Here is a 27,061-nt window from a genome sequence, read left to right as displayed (position 1 = left end):
AATAAATCTCTCACCTGGTTTCTTTGCTGTACGTATTGTACTGGTTAATCATGTATACACACAGCACAGCACATTAGACTCGGAGAAAGAGTTTTCTGATGGCAGCCAATTTTTAACTACCGTGCTGTTGAAATTGGAAAACAAAGGGAAACTGCTCCTGTTTATTATTAAGGTGTGATGTGAACCAGGAGCCATAAATAATCTTGCTGGCCAATTTCCAGGGCAGAAGAAGGAAGGAAAGATGGAGGGAGAGGGAGAGAACCATCTTGTGAAATTGTTTTCTGGAGGAATCGCAACTTGTAGAAAATCCTTCCTAAGGAGCCACCAGTGCCCAACTAGAAAAGGGGAAATAGTCAACTCTACCAACACAGAAGTAAGCTTTCTCACTTACATGCACACGTAATAATTGAGACAGCATGAAATGCTTTCTAAAAACTAAATATTAAACTGAGTGAATGTAAAAAAGGTATGGTAGAGAAAATGTTAAAATATTATCTCTACAGAGACCACCCCCACCCCTTTTCTCATGCGATTTCCGTCCTCTTTTCTCTGGAGTTTCCTATTTGTATTCAGAGCTAAGATTCAGCGTCCCACCTAATGGGGGATGGAGGGAGCCTGTACTTCCGTGGAGTACTTCCGCCCCAGCGGATCCAGGACGCCGCCCTAGCAGCAGAACACGCTCTGCCTGGTCCCGGTTGTGCCCCTATCTACCTGGCAGTGTGGCTTTGGGTTAATCATCTCATTTCTTCTTCCATAAAATGAGAGGGTTGCACAAGAGGGCTCCTGGGTGCCTCTCAGTTTTCACATTCTGGGATTCTGTAGTTCTCCATACAGCAATAAAATTTCAAAAGTCCCACGTCTCTGATGAAGTAGGGAAGTAGAATATTTCCAAATCTACACATTCTAGTATGCATAAAAATCACCTGGGCGTGTGGTAAGTTAGAGGTAACGTCCAAGAATCTGCATTTTTACCAAAGCAGCCGAGGAAATTCTCACCCAGATGGTTCTCGAGAGGCTTGCCCTAGGGATTCTTTCAGCTTCTATTGTGGAAGAAGGCTGTGAAAATCAAGACTTTTAAAATGAGTTTACCTAGGGGTATCTTTAACATTCTGAATGAAAATAACAGCTTGTGCTTTTAGGAAATTCACATATATGAAAGACAATCCCAGGAAGAGGGGCTGTAGTCTTAGCTGGGGGGAAAGTTTCTAGATTTAAGCTCGGTCGTTGTCGGTTGCGAAGAATGAGTCTGGGAGATAAAGAGTGAGAAGAGCAATGTTTCTATTTTCAATTTTAGTGGGAATTATTTACTGCAACAAAATAAAGTTCAAACTACGAATCACTGTATAACCTCACATTCATTAAATCTAAACTCTGTTCACTTTATATGCCTTAATACCATTAAGGGTGTTCAGCATCTCTCTTTCTCATCTTACTCTTTCTAAACTAGCCAATGTTTAATGATGCTGAATCCAGTATTGACCCATCCACTCCCTCTTTTTTAAATAACAGCTCTTTTTGAGGTATATTTCACGTGTCATACAATTCCCCCTTTAAAAGTGTCCAATTCAATGGTTTTTTGTATACTCACAGATATCTGCAACCTTAACCATAATCAATTTTAAAAGATTCATCACCCTGAAAAGAAACATTTAGCAGTCACTCCCCCTTCCCCTCCAGACCTCCAGGGCCCCAGGAAATCACTAATGGACTTTTCTGTGTCTGCAGTTTTGCCTATTTTGGACATTTCGTAGAAATGGAATCACACACTATGTGGTCTTTCGTGACTGGCTTCTCTTACTTGGCAAGATGCTTTCAAGGCTCATCCATGTGGCGGCAGTTGTCAGGACTTCATTCCTCTCTCTGGCTGGCTAATATTCCATTGAAGGGATATGCCACATTTGATTTATCCGTTCATCGGTTGATAGGCATTTAGGTTGTTTCTACTTTGGGGCTATTATGAATAATGCTGCTATGAACATTTGTATACAAGTTTTTGTACAGATTCACGTTTTCAGTTCTCTTGGGGTGAACCATACAGTAAATTTGTGTTTAACCATTTGAGGAACTACCAGACTGTTTTCCAAAGTGGCTGCCCCATTTTAAAATCCTACCAGCAATACGTGAGGGTTCTGGGAATTCCAGTGGTTAGGACTCAGTGCTTTCACTGCTGTGGCCCTGGGTTCAGTCCCTGGTTGGGGAACTAGGATCCCACGAGCTGCAGGGTGCGGCAAAAAAAAGTGAGGGTTCCAATTTCTCTACATCCTCACCAATACTTGTTATTATCAGTCTTTTTGATTATGGCCATCAGAGTGGGTATGAACAAGTATTCTCATTGTGGTTTTGATTTGAATTTCCCTAATGACTAATGATATTGAGCATCTTTTCTTGTGCTTATTGGTGATTCGTATAACTTCCTTGGAGAAAGAGTCCTATTCAAACTCAAGCTCATTTTGAAATTAACTCGTCTTTTTATTATTGACTTGTAAGAATTCTCTGTATATTCTAGATCCAGGTCTCTTATCAGATATATGATTTACAAATGTTTCCTCCCAGGTTGTCTTTCACTCACTTGGTGGAGTCCTTGAAAGCACAAAAATTATCAATTTTGATGAAGTCCATTTTTGTCTATTTTTCCATTGGTTGCTTGTGCTTTTTGTATCATATCTAAGAAACTATTTCCTAATGCAAGATCATGAAGATTTATGCCTATGTTTTCTTTTATGAATTTTATAATTTTAGCTATTACATTTATGTTTGATCTATTTCTCAGAATTATATTTATTTTTAGTGATTAAAAAAACAACGAAGTTTACCATTTTAACTATTTTTAAGTATACAGTTCAGTACACTCGCATTGTTGTGCAATTAATATCCAGAACCCTTTTCATCTTTCAAAACTGAAATTCTATAGCAATTAAACAAGAGCCCACCCCCCAGATGAAAGGTGCAACCATCTTTCTACTTTCTGTTCCGTGAATCTGACTACCTCCTAAGAGTAGAATGTTTGTCTTTTGTGACTGCCTTATATCACTTAGCATAATGCTCTCAAAGTCTATCTGTGTCGTAGCATGCGTTAGAATTTCCTCCCTTTTTAAGGCTGAATAATATTTTATTGTATGTATAGACCACATTTTGTTAAGTGTTCAATGGTTTTGAGTTCATTGTTGTTTATGGTGTGAAGTAGTCCAATTTTATTTATTCTTTTGTATGTGGAAATCCAGTTGTCTCGGCACTATTTGTGGCACATTTATTCTTAGCCCAGATGAGTAACTGAATTTATTTTTTATTTTTTTAAATAAATTTATTTATTTATTTTTGGCTGCGTTGGGTCTTCGCTGCTGCGCGCGGGCTTTCTCTAGTTGCGGCGAGCGGGGGCTGCTCTTCGTTGCGGTGCGCGGGCTTCTCATTTTGGTGGCTTCTCTTGTTGCAGAGCACGGGCTCTAGGCGCGCGGGCTTCAGTAGTTGTGGCTCGCGGGCTCTAGAGCACAGGCTCAGTAGTTGTGGCACACGGGCTTAGTTGCTCCGCGGCATGTGGGATCTTCCTGGACCAGGGATCGAACCCGTGTCCCCTGCATTGGCAGGCGGATTCTCAACCACTGCGCCACCAGGGAAGCCCAGTAATTGGATTTAAATGACCATTATTTCAAACTCTTAAATCTCGGGGGCGGGGTGGGGAGGTAGGGTGGGATATCCAAAATCTGTTTTAAAAGAAATAGTGCATGATTAGGATACTTTGTGTTGTGAGTGATCATCTGTATTTCAAGACAAGTATTATATATATATATATTTTTAATGTGAAAATGTCATGTTTTTGCCTCTTCCTTGTACTCCAGAATCTTTCTACCTTTTTCATTTTACTATTGCAAAGTAGACCATCACTGCATGTGCTGCTTTAAGAGAATTGTGAAACTGAATAATTCAAACCATAACTTTAAAGTATTCGATAATAATTATTATTACCACCAATACTTAAATATACTGGGTATCATAAAGTATGCATATAGACATAGACATTGGGGAAAAAAAGAGTCAAAATCACCTCTACTTACTGTTTAAAGGGAATGTCAATCACCAAGATTCAATGTATACTTGACTACCAATAGGTGGCGCTAGACATTTAGTCAGTATTACACTCATTTTTACATTGCCTATAATATAAATAACTATAAAGTCTTCCACCGGAAAAGAAACCATCTCTAGAGGGAATATAAAACCACTGGGAGAAAATGGACTCTCTTCCTCATAGTCACATTCAATCTGACAGTAAGTGAAGGCAGCTTTCAATTAAAGTGACCTCGCAGGGACACGTTTACAGATTTGAGTTGCCCCAGCATCCAGTAAGAAACGTCCTCCTTACTCCTATTCAGGCAGCTCTTCAGGTCAAAGATGCAATCAGTCCCTCTGGAACCTACCGAGAAGTAGCCAGGAAACTTTGGAGGTATTGTTCATCATTTCTTTAAGTCTTGAAAGAAAAAATGCAGCTACAGCAGAAAAGAATTTGACTCCATGTAGACAGTTACAGAACCAAACAAATGATGGAGAAAAGAACAGAATTCAGCCTCTTGTGTGTATGCCTTTATTATTACAATAGCTGTTAATTTGATCACTGGTAGATTAAATATTATAAATATGTGTGTGTCTATTTATACACACACATATCCTGTTGATGGTTGTTACATTAATATTGAAAAATGGAAATAATAAAAAAACTGACTTTTTGCATTAAAAATCTACACATTACAGCCAGATTATACATTGAACATAGTCTTCTGGATCAACCTCATTTTTGTTTCTGGTACCTCATGACATTGAGGGATTGTACTTTTTTTTTAAACAATCATTTTTACGTACTCTAGGAAACAGAAGTCTAACATAGAAGAGAAAGGCACAAAACAAATAACCTGTACTCTCCAACCTATCCCTAGAGTATGTTCAACTCCTTCTGTAGATTGATTGGTTTTGGATAAACTTAGGACAATGTGAGGATTGTTCCAGAGTCCTGAACCAAATGCTGTACCTAAGGATCCTCCCAGGTCTTTAGTCCTAGGACCTTACCTTAGTCCTAGATTCATCCAGCTTTGCAGATGACCTAGTACAAGGTGAAACTTTTGAGACGTCTCTAAAACAGTGAAAACGCTCTTCCTCTATTTTTCAGCATCCTTGTTGAGTTCCTGCATTCTTTATTTTGTCTTTCTGAAGTACAACGTACTCCCCAGCCAGATATCTGCACCCGCCCGCCCAGCACCCCTACACCATTTGGAATAATATCAAGTGTAGCGTCCTATAGTGGAAAGTATCCACTATGCTTACTAACACCAAATGAAAGAAATATATGGAGAGGATGAGCAAAATATTTTTTAATAGTTCCAGATAATGCAACACATGAAGGAAGCTTCTTCACAAATTGTTTTCCTTCCTGTGATGAAAGCCAGGCATTTAAAATTTCATGTGAATTCAATTCCAATCAAAAACACTGAGATTTCTTAGTTCATTTAAAAATTTGTATTGGTTAATTTTTCATTTACTTCCACTCATCTTTAGCAATTTAGGTTTTGTAATTTATTTAGCATTTATAAGAAACTATTGCCCTTCCTGGCAGGACTCCATGGGATACTGAGTATACTTATATTTTTTTGTTTTGTTTAGTTTATTTATTTACTTATTTTTGGCTGCATTGGGTCTTTGTTGCTGTGTGCAGGCTTTCTCTAGTTGTGGCGAGCAGGGGCTACTCTTCATTGCGGTGCGCGGGCTTCTCATTGAAGTGGCTTCTCTTGTTTCAGAGCACGGGCTCTAGGCGTGCGGGCTTCAGTAGTTGTGGCTCACGGGCTCAGTAGTTGTGGCTCATGGGCTCAGTAGTTGTGGTTCACTGGCTGTAGAGCACAGGCTCAGTAGTTGTGGCGCACGGGCTTAGTTGCTCTGTGGCATGTGGGATCTTCCCAGACCAGGGCTCGAACCCGTGTCCCCTGCATTGGCAGGCGGATTCTTAACCACTATGCCACCAGGGAAGTCTCTATACTTATATTTTTATCACACTCCAGGTAACTCCTTAAAGGCAGGAGAGCTTTTGGTAGACTGTGTACATTCATATGCTTGTCTAGTGTTTTTCAGAGTAGGATCCATGGACCTTAGGAAATCCCAGACATTCTTAGGGATCTATGGATTTTCTATGAAATTTAGTAGTTTTTGTTTTTTGATTGGTATATATATATATATATATATATATTTTTTTTTTTCCCCCTGTGTCATGAAGATAACCAGCTCATAATCACTGACAGTTTCAGTTGTCAGGTTGGATTGGTGTTTACCCACAGTGGCACCAAGCAATATGACTTTAATTGTTAGGAGAAAAAGAAACTTGGTGGGGTGGGCAGGGAGTGTGGGGTACCTCTTAGTAATGCTTTGTTGCTGGTTGAAATTACACTCTAAGTTTTCAAATAAAATTTGAATAATGTTTAGTGTTTTCTAAACACCGTTTAAACTTTTCTGTTTTAAAATATGGCAGGTTTATAATAAAATTTAAGATAATTAAATAGTTAACATTTCTTAAAATTTCAGTGCTAATAATATATTATAGTGTCTGTGGGATGATTATTTCCGTGCAGATTATAGTTGCTGTACAGAGCAGGTGGGGTTAGCTAGCATTTCACTACCTGAATCAGAAACTTCACTGTTGAGATACAGACCACTATATATAAAATAGATAAACAACACAGTCCTACTGTATAGCACAGGAAGCTACATTCAATATCCTATAATAAACCATAATGGAAAAGAATATGGAAAAGAATATATATGTATGTATGTATGTATATATATAACTGAGTCACTTTGCTGTACACCAGAAACTAACACAACATTGTTAATCAACTATACTTCAATAAAAAGTTTAAAAAAGAATCTTCACCGTTGAAATAGCTAGCAGGCGGTATACTACTAACATCTACACTAAAAATGTATTTGTTAATCTGAATAAAAGGTACTAAATAATTTTTTTGTTGGTAAAAGTTGTAGTGACTCAAAGGATCATGGCCCTTTTGTTCTTGCATAAATGAATTACAGCATCTTAATCCCCTCTTCCAAGCCTTCGGGGCCAAGTAGAAAGAGAATCTGATGCGTATTAATTAATAACCCACAGAGGTGTGGGACAGCACTCTGTAAGCACACAGACTAAAATTTCAGCACGAAACAGGCACATTCACACTCAGCGGATAAACGAAATTAGAACGAACCCTCAACATCAATTCTTTTCTGCCAAATAAGTTGTACAAATACTTTTGATTCTCCGTGTTTTTTTTTGTTTTTTGATGTTTAGAATTTCAGATGAGAGGCTGCGGACCAGCCGAAGGCTCCACCCAGCCCAGGTGGCCTTACATCAGAGTGAAGTTGCAAACTGTCACGTAGGTGCTCTTTGGCGTGACCCAGGACAGACAGGAAAGATTCCTTTGGGTCTAGAAGATCAGGAAGTATGACTTTTTAAATTTCCTGGCTAAGCATTTATGCATTTGGCAGGATTTGGCCCAAGGTTTGCAAGTCTCCCGAGAGAGACTGTATAGCCCCAAGTACCTCAAGCCGCGGGAGGTTACTGATATCCATCAACGGCGCTCGGCCACGTGGTTGGGGTCAGTGGGCTCATCACAAGCGGTGAAGCCTTCAAGCCCATTAAAGTGGGGAAGAGCATGCGTGTTTCGGTCTCACCGACTTGAATTTTACATTAAGTCCTGTAAAAACCGCACGTAACCCCCGCATAACTGAGACCCGGTCTTGTCGGGAGTTTTTAGAGCTGCTTGAATTGGGGATACAGGATGATGGACTTGAACACATTCTACCACCTGAGCTCTACGTGATTTTGAGAGAGTTACTACTTGATGCCTCAGGATCGTAGTTTATAAATTGAGAAATGATTTGTCATGAGGACTAAACCAGCTGGGGTCAAGCACAAGGCCATGAATTTTATAAGAATTCCAAAGATGTGGGTTCTCTGGAGCGCCAGCGACAGCAGTCAGATCTGGCTATTTAATCAGAAGGGCATGGCGTGGAGAGCTGTAGGTAAATGAGGAAACATGAAGGAAGGACGAGCTGAACCTTCAGGAGGGGCCGGAGCGGGAGGAAGAGGAAGTGGGGTTGATGTGGAGGTTCGGCTCCCGTGACCCCCTGGGTGTGTTACTCCGGTTCAGCTGGGCTCTGGAGCAGCACCAAGGGGGCGCGGCGGGGGGGGTGCCAACACCTGCGCTGGAGGTGGAATCCGGGGCTGTTTCCATCCCTCCATCTTTAATTCCTATACCAAGACCATGTCCTGTAAGAAGCAGCCTTCCAGCTGCAATAAATAATTCATTACAAACTCAGGGGAAATGAGGAATAGGTGTCATTTATGTACCACAATGTTTTATAGTCTAATTCAAATCTTGGCCCTGCCGTTTATGCGTGTGACATTGGGCAAATCACTCTGAGCTCCGTCTTTAAGGCAGGTTATAATTGTGCCTGCGTCCCACGGCTGTGGTCAGTGCGATGGTGGCTTGATGCACTTCCACTGACCTTACACTGAAATCTGACCTTGGCAGATTTCAAACGAAACATCTCACCAAACAGGGTACATTTTCATGCATTTCTGTTGTATCCGTAGCTACCCTTGGGAGGGAACGCAGTTCACAAAGGTAAACACAGCAACCAGAGAATGAATAGCTGGACATCAAAGCCACTCCCAGGGAGGGGGTCTGTGACAGCGGCTGGTTAACGTGTCACTAGGGGCTCTCTGAGGGCACAGTTCGGTTTCATTCTTTCCCTTCTTCCTTCCTTCCTTCCTCCCGTCCACTCCACTGCCAAGGGCTGGGTGGGTCACCAATGCTGGGGACACTTGGGGCTTAGAAATAGGTTTCAGATATGTTTTAAGATAGTGCTAACTGATACCCTCCTTTTGAATATTACTTATCTCACCAAAATAAAATGACTCGGATAAAGACATATATTAAAATACCTGCTCCTATATATTAAAAAAAAAAACAAAACAAAACTACACCACAGACAAAACAGAAAAGGCATGTTCTAAAATCACAGATTATGTCAGGAGAGCAGAGGCGTATTTGAGGTGATGAGAATTATCAATAAGGAAATTCAGTCCCGCAGGTTCTCAGTAGACGCTCCACAGTCTTTCCTTATCTCTCAAAAGGTGATACAAGTCAGGAGTTGGAGAGTATCAAATCTGATAAGTTTGGTGGATAAAGGAGTCTGGAAGAAGAGAGGAAGAAAATGCTGAATTCTCAAAGGGCAGACATTCCCTCTGCTTCCAAGCGTCCCGGTGGCGGCCAGGCATCAGTGGAGGGACACACCACCCAGATTGCGTTTTCTCCTTGCCGGACTTTGTCTGAGGTTGTAGCGACCGGAGTTCTCCTGTTCTCAGGGCAGAAGGTGGAGTGGGGCGGGGGGGTGGGGTCCCGCCCCTGGAGGGGGCAGAGAAGTGACCCCGTGGGATAAGCCTGCTGGGCCATGCCTGTGACTCAAACCGTGGGGTGGAGATTCGAGGTGCACGTGTGCTAGAAAACATCCCTGGGGGGGAGCTGGAGCACACCTAAGGGACCCCCGCGGCCTCGTCACGGTGTTTATTATTTTCAGTAGTTTTCAGCCAAGAAGCCCTCAATGAGAGACAGCTATGGAATCTGGCATCTCTACTTCCACCTCAGAAGGATGGGTTTCTCCACTGCTATGTCATCTACTTTCTCTAAAATAAGCAGTCAGAGGTAATCCCCAGCCCAACCCAGCCAAACTGCGCTATTCAGCCTGCTTGATAAGAGATGAGCGAAAACAGACCTTCTCTGAACAATCAAAGTAAATCTGAGGAATGTTTAAAGGTCCAAGAGGCATAAACTGTCAGGGTGGTGATGGGGCCGGTCACTAAGAGACTAAGGGGGTCACTAAGACTAAGAGATGACAGGCTGGGAACACTAAATGAAGCCACGGGGGTGTGGTAGGTGCCAGCGGCCGGGCGCGAGGGAGATGGAGGGACAGAGGGCGGACGCCACAGTCCTGATGCTCCCCGAGGAAGGGAGCTCCGTCAGAGGGCCTGGCTTGACCCCTGTAGGGAGATGGTGATGCTTGGGGTGGCAGTGGGCTGGGAAGCGGCTGAGCTGGGCGGACTGTGCGGTGGCCTAGGAAGAGCCAGCCAAGGTGGGAGGAGGCGTCACCCGGAGCCCGCTGAGCGCAGAGGCTGTTCTCTCTGCCGATTTGTTCGACGGCAGCCCAGGTAGAGAGAGACCCACACGAGGATACTGATCACAGCCAGAAATAAACAGGAATCCTGGAAGTATGAGCCCACCTCCTGCTGAGCCATGTCCCAAACTGCTAGAACTCCTGTGAAGGGTAACCTAAAAGCTCAAGAACATTTCCTCTTCTTCACATTCGTCTGCAGGTGATGTCGCCCCTTTAGAAGTGCCCTTTGATGTGACCTGTGAGCATGGCAAGCGTGTTGCTGTCCTGTCCTGCCCAGCTTTGTTCTCCGTAATTCACACGTGTGTCGACTCACCTCAGTTCAGCTCGAACATCCAGGGAGGTGGGCCTGTTCTCTCCACTCTCAGTCGCCCGTTTGGCCAGAGCCTGTGAAATGAGGCCTTTAAGTACCTTCTAATTTTGGTATTTATTATAATAGTGTAAGAGTCTGACTATATTTTTGAAAGGAAAACCGATTTGATGGTCACTGAGCAGCAATTCGATAAAAGAATTCCTGATGTGAAAAGAAGGAGTTTAGGGTTCTGAGTTCACAGGGGCCACTTGCAGCAGGAGAAAAAGGCTTTAATTCCCCAAATCGGTTCTGTGTGTAGACCATGTTTTACTTTTAACAATACACCAAAAAATATTTTCCTGTTTTTTGGAAAGATCTTCTTTAATGACGTTGAGAAGGAGAATAATATAATCTACAACTTAAATTAAGGATTCAGAAGCAGTTAAGCTTCATCTAGTGAAAATTCAAACATGTCTTTTCTTTTTCTTGGTTGCAACGCCACGGCATGCGGGATCTTAGTTCCCTGACCAGGGATCGAACCCATGCCCTCTGCAGTGGAAGCATGGAGTCTTAACAACTGGACCGCCAGGGAGGTCCCAAAACATGTCCTTTAAATCAATAGGAAACGAAGCACATGAAATATTTCAGTGAACATGAAGGTTTTAATATAGTTAAATATCTTAATTATTCTTCTGATGGATCTAGGAATTTTTCTTTCAATGTGACTGGCTCATGGTAGAAATAATTAAATTGGCTGCCATACAAGACAGCTCTTTCTAATATGAACTCTCTAAATTTCGTGCTTAGTACTATGTGCTTAAACACAGCAATATATATTCAGAGTTCAAACTCTCAGTGGATCTCCGGACCAAAAGTTTTGTTAAGAAATCAAGGAAGAGGGTTACCATGTGTTATATCTATTTCCTTTTTAAAACAATTCCTAGATATTGCTAGAGACCAAAGTTTCGAATCAAAATGTTTCTGTCGGTTTCCATGTGGACGCTGCCACAGTGCACGTCACACAACACACGCTACCTGGAACCCAGACCTGGAAGTTTGAAGAATCGTGTGGATAAACTGATGGAGAATTCCCTGGCAACAGGGCCTCAGGCATCTTCTAGCCAGTTGGTCCTATGGAAGAGATAAGCCATTTCAGCCACACATGTCATTATCCAGCTTTGGAATGCATCCAAAGGAAACAAGAGAGGCTTCTGACATCAGAAAACACCTGTTGATTTTGGAGCATCTGTATCAATGAAGGCAAAACACACAGCAGATGTGAGCCTGCTCTGCGGGAGTAAAAGGAATGTCAAGTATGAAAAAAAAAAAAATCAAGAGGAAATGGAGATAGACACTTCCAGATTCTTCTACCTCTTTGTAAATATGCCATTAACTAGGTTAATTTTTTTTAAAAATGTGTCCTCAAAAACAATTCTAGGATGGTATTTTCAGTTTTCCATTGCCTTAAACAAAAGTCTGGTTGTAGATATTTTTAAAGATCAAGAGATATATGACCTCAACCCCCCAGTTTGGCCTAAAACGGTCATAGTAACTATCGATAACGAATGATATTATGAGGAAGTAGAGTCAGTTTTCAAAAGGTTTAGCAATATTTATCTAGATATTTATATATCTTATTTGAAAAAGAAAGTGTTGAGATAAAAGTTCTTATAAGTATTCTTTATCTGAATTCACCAGAATCAGGAGAAATAGATAAGAAGACGTCTAGAGAGAAAGACAGTTAAATTTCCAGCCTGAATTGTTGGATTAAAAATAAAATTAGGGGATTGTTTGGTCAGAATCCTCTTTCTCTGCCTGTTGGTGTTTCCTGACCGTCTGTCCCAGGCTTCTTCTCTTCCCACTGTACACGGCCTCCCTGTTCTACCTCTTCTACTACCTTGAGTGCCAAGGACCCCCAGACACACCCCACACTCCTTCCTGAGCCCTGGACCTTTGCGTCCAACAGCATGCTCGACCCCTACAGTTTAATCTTTCAAAAACAGAACTAAAGCACGCAAAAAAGCATGAGAGCTAATAAATGAATTCAGCACATTCCCTCAATCTTGGGCCGTCGTGTCTCTTGAATATCCTGAATCTGTCACATCCCCTCCATCCTCACGCCCACCTTCGTGATTCATAATGCCATCATTTCTTGCCTAATGACCACAACTGGTCTCCATGTTTCCAAGCTTGCCCTCCTCCAGTTCATTCTCATGATTTAGCCAAAGGCAATGATATTTCTGAAATACATGGTCCCATTTTAAATTAAACCAAGATAATAATTTCTCTTTATCTCCCTTTGAACCTTTCATTTTTCTTTCATACATATGAGTAAATATATATGATTCTGGAGATACAACAATTAGAAGACATGATCTCAGCCGAAGGAGCTTGTAGTCTAGAGGGAGTCCCCAAAAGTATACGGGCAATCGGGGTGTATTACAGTGAGTGCTGGAGAGGGTCGTGGTCAGGGAGCCTGGGTGGGTTAGGAGAGGATTCTCGGGAGTGGTGAAGTCTTGGCTGATTCTTGGAGAATGAATAGGAATTATTCAAGCAAAGAAAAGGAAGGGAAATTCCAGAAAAGGAGGTACCTTGTGCAAAAGTCTGGATGTAAGAGATTCCTTATGGAATCTTCAAAAGACAAGGAGAAGCCAGGGTCTCATATGGCCATCTGTGGGAGTCATGTCTCTTTTGTTAAAAAGAAAGATATCAGCTCAGATGGAGCTGATAAAAAAGGGCCTGTGTAACTGAACAGACTGGGGGCGACATGGCTCGGGCAAACTTGAGTCTCAGTGGCCGACGTGACAGAGGTGTGTGTGACCCAGGCTCTGCTCTGTTGGCCCGTCTCTCTCCGCAGGTCCAGGGTCCACGTCCAGGTGGCCCCCAGCAGCTCCGGGCTCAGATCCCCCAGGGTGCATACCCAGCAGATCGAGCTCTTCCTGAACAATAGTTCCAAAGACTGATTTTTCACTGGGCTGATGGACACAAACGGCCAAGCCTGCATCAGTCACGGTGCCAGCGGGACCACATTCCCTCTGCCTGCCAGCCCTGGAACTGGATTACCCCGAGGAGGTGGAGAGGCACGGCGGGGGGATCAAAGCACAGGGAGGGAGGGGGGCGGGAGGCTTCCCCAAGGAAAGTCAGACAGTGTGACCAGAGGTAGGAGGAGGGAGTGACGGACAGGCTGAAACAGCTGCGGCCTGTGAAACCCAACTAAGGCTGCTGGGCTCCTTCCAACAGGCATTGGGGTCCCCGACCCACAGGCAAGAGACGAATCCCAGCGGGGACAGTGATGGAGGCGGCAGCATGGAAGACAAAGACCCCTACCTGGACGAGGCTGTATTCATTCAGGTAACATATTACTGTTCCTGAAATCAAAATAGTGTCGCTACAAATAAAGAACACGGTGAATTTGAACGATACCAAGATGGCAGAACTTAGGTAACTGGTTAAAGGTAGCAACTACGCAAGTGGAGGCTTCTATTCCGGGGCTGGCGAGTGGGGTTGAGAGTGACTCCCAGGTTAAAGCCTTGGGCCACTACGTGAGCAGAGACCATTGACTCGGGGCAGGGGCCGCAGCCGCTCTGCGAGCAACCGGAGCTCAGTGGCTGCAGGGCACCTGTGTGGCATCCGAGTGCCGCGGACGCAGGTACCCAGGGCTCCTCGTCCCAAGCCCGGCGGAGAACCCAGGGGGTGTCCAGCTCCTGCCGCCCGTTCATTCAGGGTGGAGAGTGGTGAAGAAGACCCTTTTCCAGCTGGCAAGTCCTGAGGGACGAGGGCCAAGTCCCCAGTGATAGGGAAGGACGGTGCTGGCGGATGAAGACCCCCGCCCTGCCCTAGGGACCCTGGGAACCCAGGGAGGCGTTTTTAGCGATGAAACCTCAGGCATCATTCAGAGGCACAAAAGCTTCAGGAGATGATGAGACGGAGAATAAATTAACTTACTAAATCAACTATATGCCAATAAGATTTTAGAAAATAAAAATATAAAACAAGAAACAATAATAATAAAAAAAAATTAACTTACGAAGGCACACTATGCTCCGGAAATCTTTGTTTCCCCTCATACGTTGGCCCATATATAAAAACAGTCGACTGGCAGCTGGCCTCTCTCCTAGGGGTCCGGGAAGCAGGACCACCCACGCAGGACTGGGTGTTTCCGGGCCACGGCCGGGGCTGCAGGAAGAACAGGGTTTGTGGCAGAGATACCTGGAGGTGTGGGCTTCCTGACGCCACGTTCTCGACAATTCTGTGCAAAGAGCCAGAGGATGCGCTGCGGTCTCCCTTCCAGGACTAAGCCCCGAGCATCCCTGGGCAAAACGGCTCATGTGACCAAAGGCCCTGAGGATGAGCCAGAACTGCAAGGTCAACCTGGCTTTCTCCTTCCAGAGTCTTCCCCAAGGGTCGGGGAGACACAGCCCAGTGAGCCCGAAAGCCAGTCCTGGTGGGCAGCAGAGAAGGGTCCGGAGGTCCTCGTGAAAGCGCAGGCACACTGAGCTCTTGACTAACCCACAGCTCCGGGTCCCTCCGTCTTCGTGGTTTTCAGTATCCAAAAAGGAGGCAGCCTGGGGTGTATGAGGTACTGCTTCCCGAGGCCTAAGGAGAAGTGAAAACAACGTTGACTTCAGGTCAGAAAACTGTCAGGAAAACTGGAGAAGTGCTGTGTGTCACGGTGAGGAAACACAGATCAGGAGGAAAACAGCTTCTGTGTTTCCACGGGTAATTATAACATCATTAAGGAAACAGGAGAAAGCCATTAGCATGACATGAATGTGTCTGTTTTTAAGGGTCGCTCAAACAGGTTAAACCTCAATTGCACGCATAATTTTTCAAAGTGTCCATAAATGATGTTTTACTTTTGCTACTTCACTATTTATTGAAGTATGTGATGACTCTTAAATATTCCATTCCTAAATTACCTCTAAAATTAAGACTAAAACAATAAATACCTGTAATACTGATATGGCAAAGAAAAGAGCTCTCCTGTAATTATACAAAGCTAAGCCCTGGTCAAAATCAGTATGGTTTGTCAATAGTTATTTGGATAGTCAACTGTATGGAGGATGTGGACTAACTTGGGTGCTAGAAAAATAAGGAAGCACTGTGCTTCCTTTCTCGGGCAAGATCTCTACGTCTGTTATCTGTGGGGATCTCTCGGCTGCAAAGCAAATCACAGTGTTCTATGTATAGCTTTGTTGATTGACGGGGTCTCAAAGGCACACACCCAGGGTTTGTTTCCAATGAATAATGTTAACAGACAAAATGGCTAATAAACCTGCAATGTTGTCTCAGGCGATGGAGGGAAAGGGAAGATCTCTGGATGATTTAGGTAGTTATTCTTCTTGACCTTGGGGTCCTTCTGTCTCAAAATGATATGAAGATTGGATTCTCCTTCATAGGTTCAACTAATGCAGGTGTGGAGTAGGGTTGGAACGAGGTACCTCTCGCTTCTACAGAGCGGTGGTGTCTTACCCTGGAGAGAGTCTGTGGGTCAGAGGAGCTGGCTTGTTTATTGCCCTGCAGGATCACGGCTTTTATTCCCAATGGATCCCTCAGGGTCACACTGAAAACTGCAGCTTAGCAGCACGTGAGGGACCCAGCTGGGATCTGCAGTGTGTGCAGCTTTGTAGAACCCCGCTGGGGGAAGGGCTGTTGGAAAGATCGCAGGTCCCTGCAGGGGAGGGACTGTCCAGGGCACCTTCAGGTGCCATCAAATTGTTATGGGTGCCTCAAAATCAAAAGCAGCTCCCTCTAGCACTTTCTGTAACAGCTAACTGTGGCAGGCCTCGGTGTCAGTGCATCAGCTCCCTTAACCGTCCCAGAAACCCCACCACAGGGGCCAGACAGACCCAGACCCGGCTAGAGGAGGAGCCCAGGCCGCGGGAGGCCAGCCTCTGCTCCTCCCTGCTTAGCCAAACCTCTAGTGTGTTATGTGTCAGACCATCCTGCGTGATGCCCACCTGCCGTCTTCCCCTCTCTCTCATCATTTGCAAACATATACAAAAGATGGCTGACTAACCTCTTCCGACTTGGGGAGCCAACACCAATTCCCTTAACCTGGCTTGGCTCATGGATCTGAAAATATGTCCTGGACTTTGGGAAATGCCCAAAGGACAGTCTTTTCAGGGAGCAGAGAAGCAGGTGATGTGACGTGGCAGAGGGTGTGCCGGAGTCGGGAAACCCAAGTTCCGATCCCGGCCTTTCTCCAGACCAGCTGAGTGACCGTGGCCAGTCGCTGCCCCTCGGCCTTCAATGAGGCATCAAACGAGGAGCTGGCCCGGAAGATCGCTCCACTCCCCTCAGGCTCACACACTCTACAAGCCCACGGTAGGAGGTTTCAGAGATTTGACAGAGCGTTAAAGAAAGCAGGTGGCAGTTCAGGAAGAATGTTAACTAAACATGAAATTTGATAGAGTGTCATGTTTCTGCCTCTGCTTCCTGCTCACAAATCCATCTTCCCTCTGATGGACAATCTTTGGGCTGAACTGGTGAAGCCTTACTTGAGTGATCGAACTTGTGACACTACTTGTTTCTAAATGCTCAGTTAACAGTTTGATGTTTGAAGAGGACTCAAAAGAAAACATGATATACACAATGGAATACTACTCAGCCATAAAAAAGAATGAAATAATGCCATTTGCAGCAACATGGATGGACCTAGAGATTATCAGACTAAGTGAAGTAAATCAGACAGAGAAAGACAAATATTACTTGATAGCACTTATATGTGGAATCTAAAGTATGACACAGTGAACTTATCTACGAAACAGAAACAGACTCACAGACATAGAGAACAGACTTGTGGTTGCCAAGGGGTGGGGTGGGGAAGGATGGATTGGGAGTTTGGGATTAGCAGATGCAAACTGCCAAATGTAGAATGGATAAACAACAAGGTCCTACTGTGTAGCACAGGGAACTATAGTCAATATCTTGTGATAAACTATAATGGAAAAGAATATGAAGAAGAATATATAGATTATAACTGAATAATTTTGCTGCACAGCAGAAATGAGCACAACATTGTAAATCAACTATACTTTAACAAAAATTTTTTAAAGAAAAATGAAGATTAATAATTCTGACATGAGGCTGTACACACACAGTTCTCTGCAGGACTGAAGGATAGGTGGAGAATACTTTGAAAATGAAAGCTATTGTAATCATATCCTTGCAAAACATTTGATTTCTCATCTATTCTGCTGACTTTAAAATGATTAGATGTGGTGTTGTCTTTCAAAACCAGGCAAGTATTACTAGTGGGTTCAATAAGAAAGAACATTTTACTTTTAAGACATTATCACATAACACTTTTCTCAACTGTTGGATCTATTCCATTCAAATATGTAGCTTCTTATTAAACAAATAAAAGTTCCAGTTCCAGAGAAAGCTTTCATTTAAAAAAAAAAAAAAATGAAGGATTTATACGCTCAACCCTTACGCTCTGCTACAACTTTAAAATTGTGATTAAATTTATAGCTCTGTTGGCCTTCAGGCGAAGCAATCACCGGCTGTAACCCTCATCTCCTGTACGTTTTGGAACAAGAGTTACTTCTGATTTGTGACATCAAACAGTATTAAATTTGGTATAGGATCTTAATAAAAAGCTATTTAAACACACCAGAAGGAAGAAATTGAATATAATAATCGGGGTTCTATAGGCATCTCATTAATGTTAAGCCAAACACAATTTTTGGAACTATTTCATCAAAGGACTGGAGTGTCAGCTGGTTTTGCCCTTATGCTGGTCCACATCTCCAGAAAAGACAGTTCCCAGCTCCAACGTGGGGCTCTGGCCTTTTGACCCTGCAGTGATTTTCAGAGAAAGCCTGTGTGGGTGCGGGGTCCGGGTGGACGCACACTTAGAGACAATATCAAGCGGCCGCGTGAGCTCCAGCTCTGAAAAGAATTGTGAAGCTGCATCCTGTCAGAGTTTCCTCTCATTCCTGTATTTCTTTTTCCCTGTAGCTCCTTATTGGCAGCAAATTGACTATTCTTTCGTACTGTTTCTGTACATTCTTTCCCACAACGCTTTCTCTTTTTCTTTTTCTATCTCCCTCATCCCCCTTTCAGGACCTCTCCCCCCCTCCCCCCGTAAGTCACCTGGTTTTCCTTATCTTTCCCCTGAGTTCTTTCATCCCTGCATCCCTTTTTCTCTCCACATCCTTCTCCATGCTGCTAATCTCTGGGAAGAAGCAAACAAAAATTACAGGGAGAAGGAAACTTCATTTCTTCTGTATCACCAGAGTTACTTATTTTGTGCTTATTTTCTCCAGGGCGAAGTGATTCAATATTCACATCTTGATTGAACTATGAAGAGAAATGAGTTTCTCTGATGTTGGTTCACTGAGAAAGCAAGAGAGCGCTGTTCTGACACGCCTTCCCACCCAAATAACCCCCAGCTACTAGTGAGCTTGGATGGCTGCTGGGTGTAGAGAAGATGCAGCCCCACTCTCACGGGGTGCTGGGGACACAGAGACTAGACAATTATCCACAACACAGCGTGACATGGAAAGGGCTGATTCAAACGCACTTCTGAATTCTCAAGATAAAGTAAGCAACTGTGCCTTGGGCTGAGAGAGAGGGACGGTCTCGGAGAGCACGTGACCTTTATGAAGAGACCTGGAAAAACCAGGAGACCCCCAGGCTGAGTTCTGCGGACAGAGAGGATGTGGCCACTCCTGACTGAGGGCACCCGCGAGCCGAGGCCTAGTGGCAGCGCAAAGCATCGCTCAGAAATACGGCGTACGTGGGGGGTGGCAGGAGACACCGCTGGAAAGGTCACTAGAGCCAAATAACGAAGGACGCCGTGTGCCAGAGCCTGGTGAAGAATCCCGAGCTCATTCTGCAGGTGAGGAGGAAGCATGGAAGAACTTTAAAAACCAAAAGCGACAATGGACACACGTGCGTGTTTGAAGGATAACTCTGAAAGGTGAGGCTGGCTGACCAATAGGACGGTGGCAGTAGTTCAGGAAAAGGGAGATGTAAGCAGGAATAAGGGGAGGAAAGGCAAGGAATGGATATGAGAGCCATTTGGGGGTGAGGATTGGATTTGAGGAGCTACTGCCTAAGGCGGGGGGGGGTGGTTAGGAAGAGAAGGACTCAAAGATAACTTCACAAGTTTTTTAAAATTATTGTTTTGAGTTTCCTTTTTTATTGTTTCCAAATGAATGGATAATAATATTATTAACCCAAGTAAAAAGTTAGTTTGGGAAAGGGAAGTTGATGAGTTTCAGTTGGAATGTTCACTTGGAGATGCTCGTGGGACATTCATATGCATTTGAAGGGGGGCCATCAAACCCAGGGAAGCAATGCAGATTTGGAAACTGTTGATGTATTGCCAGTGACTGAAGTCAAGGATGTGAATGAGACACCCCAGGGAGAGCATTTAGAGAGTGAGAGAGAGAACCTAAGTTGGAACCCTGAGAATAGCCAGTGAGTAAGGGCAAGGAGCAAGCAAGGGGCGGGGAAGAGCCGGAAGGTGGGAAGAGATAGTGAGAGGGTTAGTGGCGCAGACATCAAAGCGAGAAAGATTTTTCAGAAGGGAGAGGACAACAATGTCAGAGGCTTAAGTGTGGTCAAATAAGATAAGAAACAAACACTGAATTGGATTTTGAAATTTAGGATTTATAGGTAATCTCACTGTGAAGGGCTTCAGAAAAGAAGTAAAAGAAAGCAATATTGCCAGAGGGCTAAGAAATGTGTGGAACTTGAGAAGATCAAGATAATGGGTAGACAGACCAGCACATCTCAAACGTTTAGGTCTTGAGAACCATTTACACTGCATGAGTATTGAGAACCCCAAAAAGCTCTTGCTTATGTAGACGACATCTATCAGTAGAGGTTTAATATTAAACATTAAAACTGAGAACTTTTCAAAATAGTTATAAATTCATTAAAAATAACAAAAAATAACAAATCTACTGTAGGCAACATAAACAACATGCCTTTTTGTGAAAAATGATTATATTTTTCAAAACAGGTGCTTCTTTCGGGGTTAATGAAAATGTTCTAAAATGGACCGTGGTGAACATGTAGCTCTGTGAATACACTGAAGACCATTGAATTGTACACTTAAGTGGCTGAATTGTATGGTCTGTGAACTATATTTAATAAATAATAAAATGGTTTAAAAACCAAAAGAGTGGGCTTCCCTGGTGGCGCAGTGGTTAAGAATCAGCCTGCCAATGCAGGGGACACGGGTTCGAGCCCTGGTCCGGGAAGATCCCACATGCCGCAGAGCAACTAAGCCAGTGCACCACAACTACTGAGCCTGCGCTCTAGAGCCTGCGAGCCACAACTACTGAAGCCCTCGTGCCTAGAGCCCGTGCTTCTCAACAAGAGAAGCCACTGCAATGAGAAGCCCGCTCGCCGCAACTAGAAAAATACCGCGTGCAGCAAGGAAGACCCAACACAGCCAAAAATAAATAAATTTATTAAAAAAAAAAACCCAAAAGAGTGAGCACAGGGTGTTTAATATATATATTTATGGGATGATTATAGTACCAAGTTATAAACGCTTATTAAATAATTTTAGTAACACTGATTACTTAATCTCACCCTCCTCTCAAACACACAAACAATACAAAAAAAATTTTTTTGAGGCTATTCTTCTTGGGGTTAAGTGCAGGCATTGGAAAAAGAGAGATGTCATACATTTCCTCATGGAAATAAAATAATAGTATAGGATTTTATTACCCTTTTCCCTCTCCTTTTTTAAAAACAAGTTCATTGAGGTATGAGTTACACACCATAAAATCCATCCAGTTTACATCTACAATTCCGTGATTTTGTGTAAGTTAAATACAGTTACTTAAGCACAGGGAACTCTACTCAGTGCTCTGTGGTGAACAAAATGGGAAGGAAATCCAAAAAAGAGGGGATGTATGTATATGTATAGCTGATTCACTTTGCTATACAGCAGAAACTAACACAACATTGTAAAGGAAATATACTCCAGTAAAAATTTTTTTAAAATACAGTTAATTCCTCACAATTCAGTTTTAGAACATCTTCATCACCCCGAAATGTTCCCTGGTGACCGCTTTCTGTCAGTCCCTGCTTCTATCCCAAACCCACTTATCATCTTTTGTCTCCATACTTCTGCTTTTTAAAAACATTTCATATAAATGTTATCAGACAATATAATATTTTCAGTCTGTTTTCTTTCACTTAGCATAACTTTTTGAGATTGATTCATGTTGTTGTATATATTAATAGTTCTTTCATTTTTATTGCTGAGTAATATTTCTTTGAATGAATATACACACTTCATTTATTTATTCATTAATAGATGGACATTTGCAGTGTTTCTAGGTTTTGGTTATGTTCTTTTTTTTTTAATTGAAGTATAGTTGATTTACAAAGCAAAGTAAGAACAGGGTTTGTGAGCAAAGTAACTCAGTTACACATATATACATTCTTTTCTATATCCTTTTCCATTATTATTTATCACAGGATACTGAATATAGTTCCCTGTGCTATACAGTAGGACCTTGTTGTTTATCCATTCTCTATGTAATAGTTTGCATCTGCTAATTCCAAACTCTCAGTGCATCCCTCCCCCAACCTCCCTTCCTCTTGGCAACCACAAGTCTGTTCTCAAGTTTTGGTTATTATGAATAAAACTGCTATGAACTTTTGTGTACAAGTCTGGGTGGATGTATGTTTCTCATTTCTCTTGGGTTGAATTTCCGGGTTATAGGTATGCATGTGCTTGACTTTTTAAGAAACATCAACTGTTTCCCAAAGTGGCCGTACCTTTCTGCATTTCCACCAGCAATGTATGAAGGTTCCAGTTTCTCCACATCCTTGCCAACACTTGGTATTATCAATTTGTTTGATTTTAGCCATTCTAATAGGTGTATAGTCATCTATTCTTATTCACCCCACCCCCTTCCCCAGCCCTAGGCAACCACTAACCTGTTATCTATCTCTGTTGATTTGCTTATTTGTATAAATGGATTATAAAATATGTGGTCCTTTGTGATTGGCTTCTTACACTTAGCATCATGTTTTCAAGGTTCATCCATGTTTTAGCATGAATCAGTACTTTATCTCTTTTTATTGCAGAATAATATCCCATTGTTTGTATACCACATTTTATGTATTCATGGACATTTGGGTTGTTTCCACTTAGTGACTATTACAATGCTGCTATAAGCATTCATGTACAAGGTCTGTGCAATGTCTGTTTTCATTTTTCTCTAGGAGTGGAATTGCAGGATCATTTGGTAATTCTATGTTTAATTGTTTGAGGAACTACCAAATTGTTTTCTGAAGTGGCTGCACCATTTTATATTCTCACCAGCAGTGTATGAGGGTTTCAACTTCTCGGCATCCTCATCAACACTTATTATCTGTCTTCTTGATTACTCCTATCCTAGAAGCTGTGAAGAGGTATCTCACTGTAGTTTTGATTTGCATTTCCCTAATGACTAGTGATACTGAGCATCTTTTTATGTACTTGTTGGCCATTTGTATATCTTCTTTGGAGAAGGTTCTATTCAGATTCTTTGGCCATATTTTAATTGGGTTGCCTTTTTATTATTTTTTAAATTTATTCTTTTACCGTGGTACAATATACATGACATAAAATTTACCATTTTAACCTTTTTAAACCATACAGTTCTGTGGCATTAAGTACAAAGTGTCGTGCAACCATCACCATTAACCATCGCCAGAAATTTTTCATCTTCCCCAGCTGAAACTCTACCCATTCAACAATAACTGCCCATTCTCCCCTTCCCCTCCCTGCTGGAAACCACAATTCTGCTTAAAGTCTTTATAAATTTGACTACTTTAGGTACCTCATATAAGTGGAATCATACAGTATTTGCCCTTTTTGTGACTGGCTTATTTCACTTAGCATAGTATCTTCAAGGTTCATACATGTTGAAGCATCTATCAGAATTTTCTTTCTAAGGCTGAATAAAGTTTCATTGTATGTATACACCACATTTTGTTTCTCCACTCATCTGTCCATGGACACTTGGATTGCTTCCACTTTTTGGCTATCATGAATAATGCTGCTATGAACATGGTTGCAGAAATATCTCTTCAAGTCCCTGCTTTCAAGCCCCTGTTCTTTGGGGATATACCCAGAAGTAGAATTGCTGAATCATATTGTAATACTTTGTTTAATTTTTTGAGGAATCACCATGCCATTTTCCACAGTGGCTGCACCATTTTATCTTCCCCCCAACAATGCACAAGTGTTCCAGTTTTTCCACATCCTCACCAACTCTTGTTATTTTCTCAGTTTGTTTTGTTTGATTGTTTTTTTATAATAGCCATCTTAATGAGTATGAATTGGTATCTCATTATAGTTTTGATTTGCACTTCCTAATGATTAGTAATATTGAGCATCTTTTCTGTGCTTATCAGCCATTTGTGTTTTTTTTTAATATCTATTCAAATCCTTTGTTCCTGTTTAAAATTGGATCATTTGGGTTTCTTGCTACTTTCTTTTGATTATTGAGTTGTAAGAGTTCTTTAAATATTCTAGAGTCAAGTCCCTTATCAGATATATGATTTGCAAAAATTTTCTTCCATTCTTTTGGTTGCTTTTTACTATCTGGAGTCCTTTATTCAAAGTGTCCTGTGAAGTAAAAAAAGTTTTTAATTTTTATGATGTCCAATTTATCTTTTTTTCCATTGGCTGCTTGTGCTTTTGCTGCCATATGTAAGAACTAGTGCAGAATCCGAGGTCACAAAGATTTATACCTATGTTTTCTTCTAGTTGTTTATAGTTTCAGTTCTTACATTTAGGTCTTTGATCAATTTTGAACTTTTTTTTTTTATATGGCACGTGGTAAGGGTCCAACTTGATTCTTTGGCATGTGAATATCCAGTTTTCTCAACACCATTTGCTGAAAATACTATACTTCCCCACTGAATTGCACACTTGTCAAAAATCAGTTGACTATAAATATGAGGGCTTATTTCTGGACTCTCAATTTTATTCTGTTGATCTATTATGTCCAGCCTTATGCCAGTACCACACTATCTTGATTGCTGTTGTTCTGTAGTAAGTTTTGAAATTGGGAAGTGTGAATTCTCCAACTTTGTTCTTTTTCCAGGATTGTTTTGGTTTCTCTTGGCCCTTTGAATTTCCATATGAATTTTAGGATCAGCTTATAAATTTTTTCTAATAAGCCAGCTGGGATTTAATAGGAATTGAGTTGAATCCGTAGGTCAATTTGGGCAGTATTGCTATCTTAGCAACAGTAAGTCTTCTAATCCATGAACATGGGATATCTTTTCATTTATTTAAAACTTAAAAAAAGGGGCTTCCCTGGTGGCGCAGTGGTTGAGAATCTGCCTGCCAATGCAGGGGACACAGGTTCGAGCCCCGGTCTGGGAAGATCCCACATGCCGCGGAGCAACTGGGCCCATGAGCCACAATTACTGAGCCTGCACGTCTGGAGCCTGTGCCCCGCAACAAGAGAGGCCGCGATAATGAGAGGCCCGCGCACGGCGATGAAGAGTGGCCCCCGCTTGCCGCAACTAGAAAAAGCCCTCGCACAGAAACGAAGACCCAACACAGCCATAAATTAATTAATTAATTAATTAAATTAAAAAAAAAAAACTTAAAAAAATTTTCAACAATGTTCTGTAGCTTTCAGGGTACAAGTTTTGCACTGCTTTCATTATTTCTAAATATTTTATTCCTTTTTTGAAGCTATTCTAAATTGAATCATTTTCTTAATTCCAATTTTAATTCCATGCTACTCTTAACCACAGCAAACCCAATAACTGGGCTTCGTTTCTTGATTAAGGAAGAAAGTTTCAGATGAAGAATCTCAGTTCATTCTGAAATGCTTATGTCTGGACCCAAGGATAAAGTTACAAATTGATTCAATGTGTTTTAAAGGTCTCAGATGATAAGACTAAAACATATCTGGACACCCTGTTTAAGTACATGCATCTAATATTCAGATTGAGAAGGAACAGAAATAGGAATACGCTAGCATGATGGTACAGCTTCCTGGAAGTGCAGCTGGAGTAGCTACAGAAATGAGAGAGGTCATGAGGTCACAGGGATGGCACAGCAGCCAGTAGCCTTTCCCACAGTGGTACCCCAGTGACCTTGGGCAAGGGCTTCACCTCTGTACCCCCTCAGTGTGCACATCTTTAAAATGGGAATGATAACAGTTTATACACTGGTTGCAGAGTGGTCTCCAAATTGGGGTGTCCATACTCCATTAGTACACAAACTACCATCATGCAAAAAGGAAACATAAGAACTTCTATTTGTTTATTCACGTCACTCCTCTCATTTGTATTTTTATTTATGCTTTATAAGTGTACAGAATATAACGGGATGGTGGTGTATTTGCATATTTTACATTGAATTAGCAAACACAATTTGTTTGTTCATGCTCAAACAGTTTCTTACTGATGGAGACTCTTGACTTAAAGCCAGTGCACAGCAAACGTTAGCTATCATCAAAATAATATTCATAATTGTCATAATATCATTGTAAGTCTAAAAGGATTCATTATACTATTTTGATTTATTTTCTTGCCACCATTGATGAGATTGTGAAATGCACAAAAGTCAAAGATCAAAATTATCAGAATGAATTACCCAGCAACTCAACCATGAATAAATAATTTTTTTATTATTATAATTTAAAAGTATAGGAAAATATTAAGGTCAAGAAAGAAGGAAAATAGATTTAAATTTTCATGTCCTTCATGTGTAAACAGTAAGCCCCCTGAAAAATATTTCCTACTGGACTAGAGTGAGGGTGTGCAGAATCCATTTGTTTTTTCTGATTTTTAAATCTCTACTCATGTCAAACACAGGAGCCCCGAATTGTGGGAATTCCAGACATCTCTCAGTTCTCCAAAGCGGCCAGGTCCAAGGTTTGGGCGTCTAATCTGGGAATGTCCTTCTCCAGCTGGGCCAGCTTCCCTGCCATTCTTCACAAGGACTGTGTGTATGGCACCAGACTTACTTTCCCAGAAGTGCTTCTGGGACCTCGGTCTGCACAAAGGGGCTGTTAAATGTGCTTCCCTCCTGCTGGCTCAGCTGACTCCCGTGCCTCAGGTCACACACAGCTCCTAGTTCCTATCAACTTTTCCCAAAGGAGCGCTGGGCTTCTGCAGGAGCCAGCACTTCCCTGGAACAGGAAGCTCTATTTGCACTGCCTTGGAGCCCGGTGCGCATCTATAAAAGGGAAAAGAGTCCTTTGGGAAAAGGGCAGGGCGCTTGGACGCTCTTTAAAAGTGAAAGCTTTGCAACCGGTTTCTGTTGTTTTACACTGTTGGTTGATACGATTTTTCAGAATATAAAAATACGTGCTCTTTGGGCTAGTTGAACCGTAAATCTGAAAGCTGACATGACAATAAACAAAAAAAAATATGGGGAGAATGTCATGCGAACCCTCCAGAGTATACACCTAGAACAGTTATTTCTTTCTTTCTTTTTTTTTAAATTAGTTTTTATTTTTCGCTGTGTTGGGCCTTTGTTGCTGCGCACGGGCTTTCTCTAGTTGCGGTGAGCGGGGGCTACTCTTCGTTGCGATGTGCGGGCTTCTCAGTGCGGTGGCTTCTCCTGTTGCGGAG

General features: G+C 42.2%; 1 protein-coding gene across 2 annotated transcripts in view; it reads right to left on the bottom strand.

Annotated features, from left to right (window-relative positions):
• Positions 1–9,022: 9,022 nt before the first annotated feature.
• Positions 9,023–27,061, bottom strand: part of LOC309646593 (uncharacterized protein) — a 34,348-nt gene continuing 16,309 nt past the window's right edge. Inside the window, exons 2-6 of one of the 2 annotated variants that reach the window (XR_014255450.1) lie at positions 14,999–15,085; positions 14,517–14,665; positions 11,538–11,620; positions 10,514–10,584; positions 9,023–9,222 (exon numbers count right to left, since the gene is read on the bottom strand). Coding sequence is in view for 1 of the 2 variants with exons in the window: in XM_082433114.1 (XP_082289240.1) it covers positions 11,607–11,620; positions 14,517–14,665; positions 14,999–15,085 (250 nt within the window). In the remaining variant the exon portion in view is untranslated. Of the gene's footprint in view, positions 9,223–10,513; positions 11,621–14,516; positions 14,666–14,998; positions 15,086–27,061 lie in introns of both variants that reach the window. The other variant, XM_082433114.1, reaches the window with a different exon arrangement.

This window comes from Balaenoptera physalus (assembly GCF_965194825.1).
Source record: "Balaenoptera physalus genome assembly, chromosome: 17".
Classification (NCBI taxonomy): domain Eukaryota; kingdom Metazoa; phylum Chordata; class Mammalia; order Artiodactyla; family Balaenopteridae; genus Balaenoptera; species Balaenoptera physalus.
This window is presented reverse-complemented; position numbering and strand designations above follow the sequence as displayed.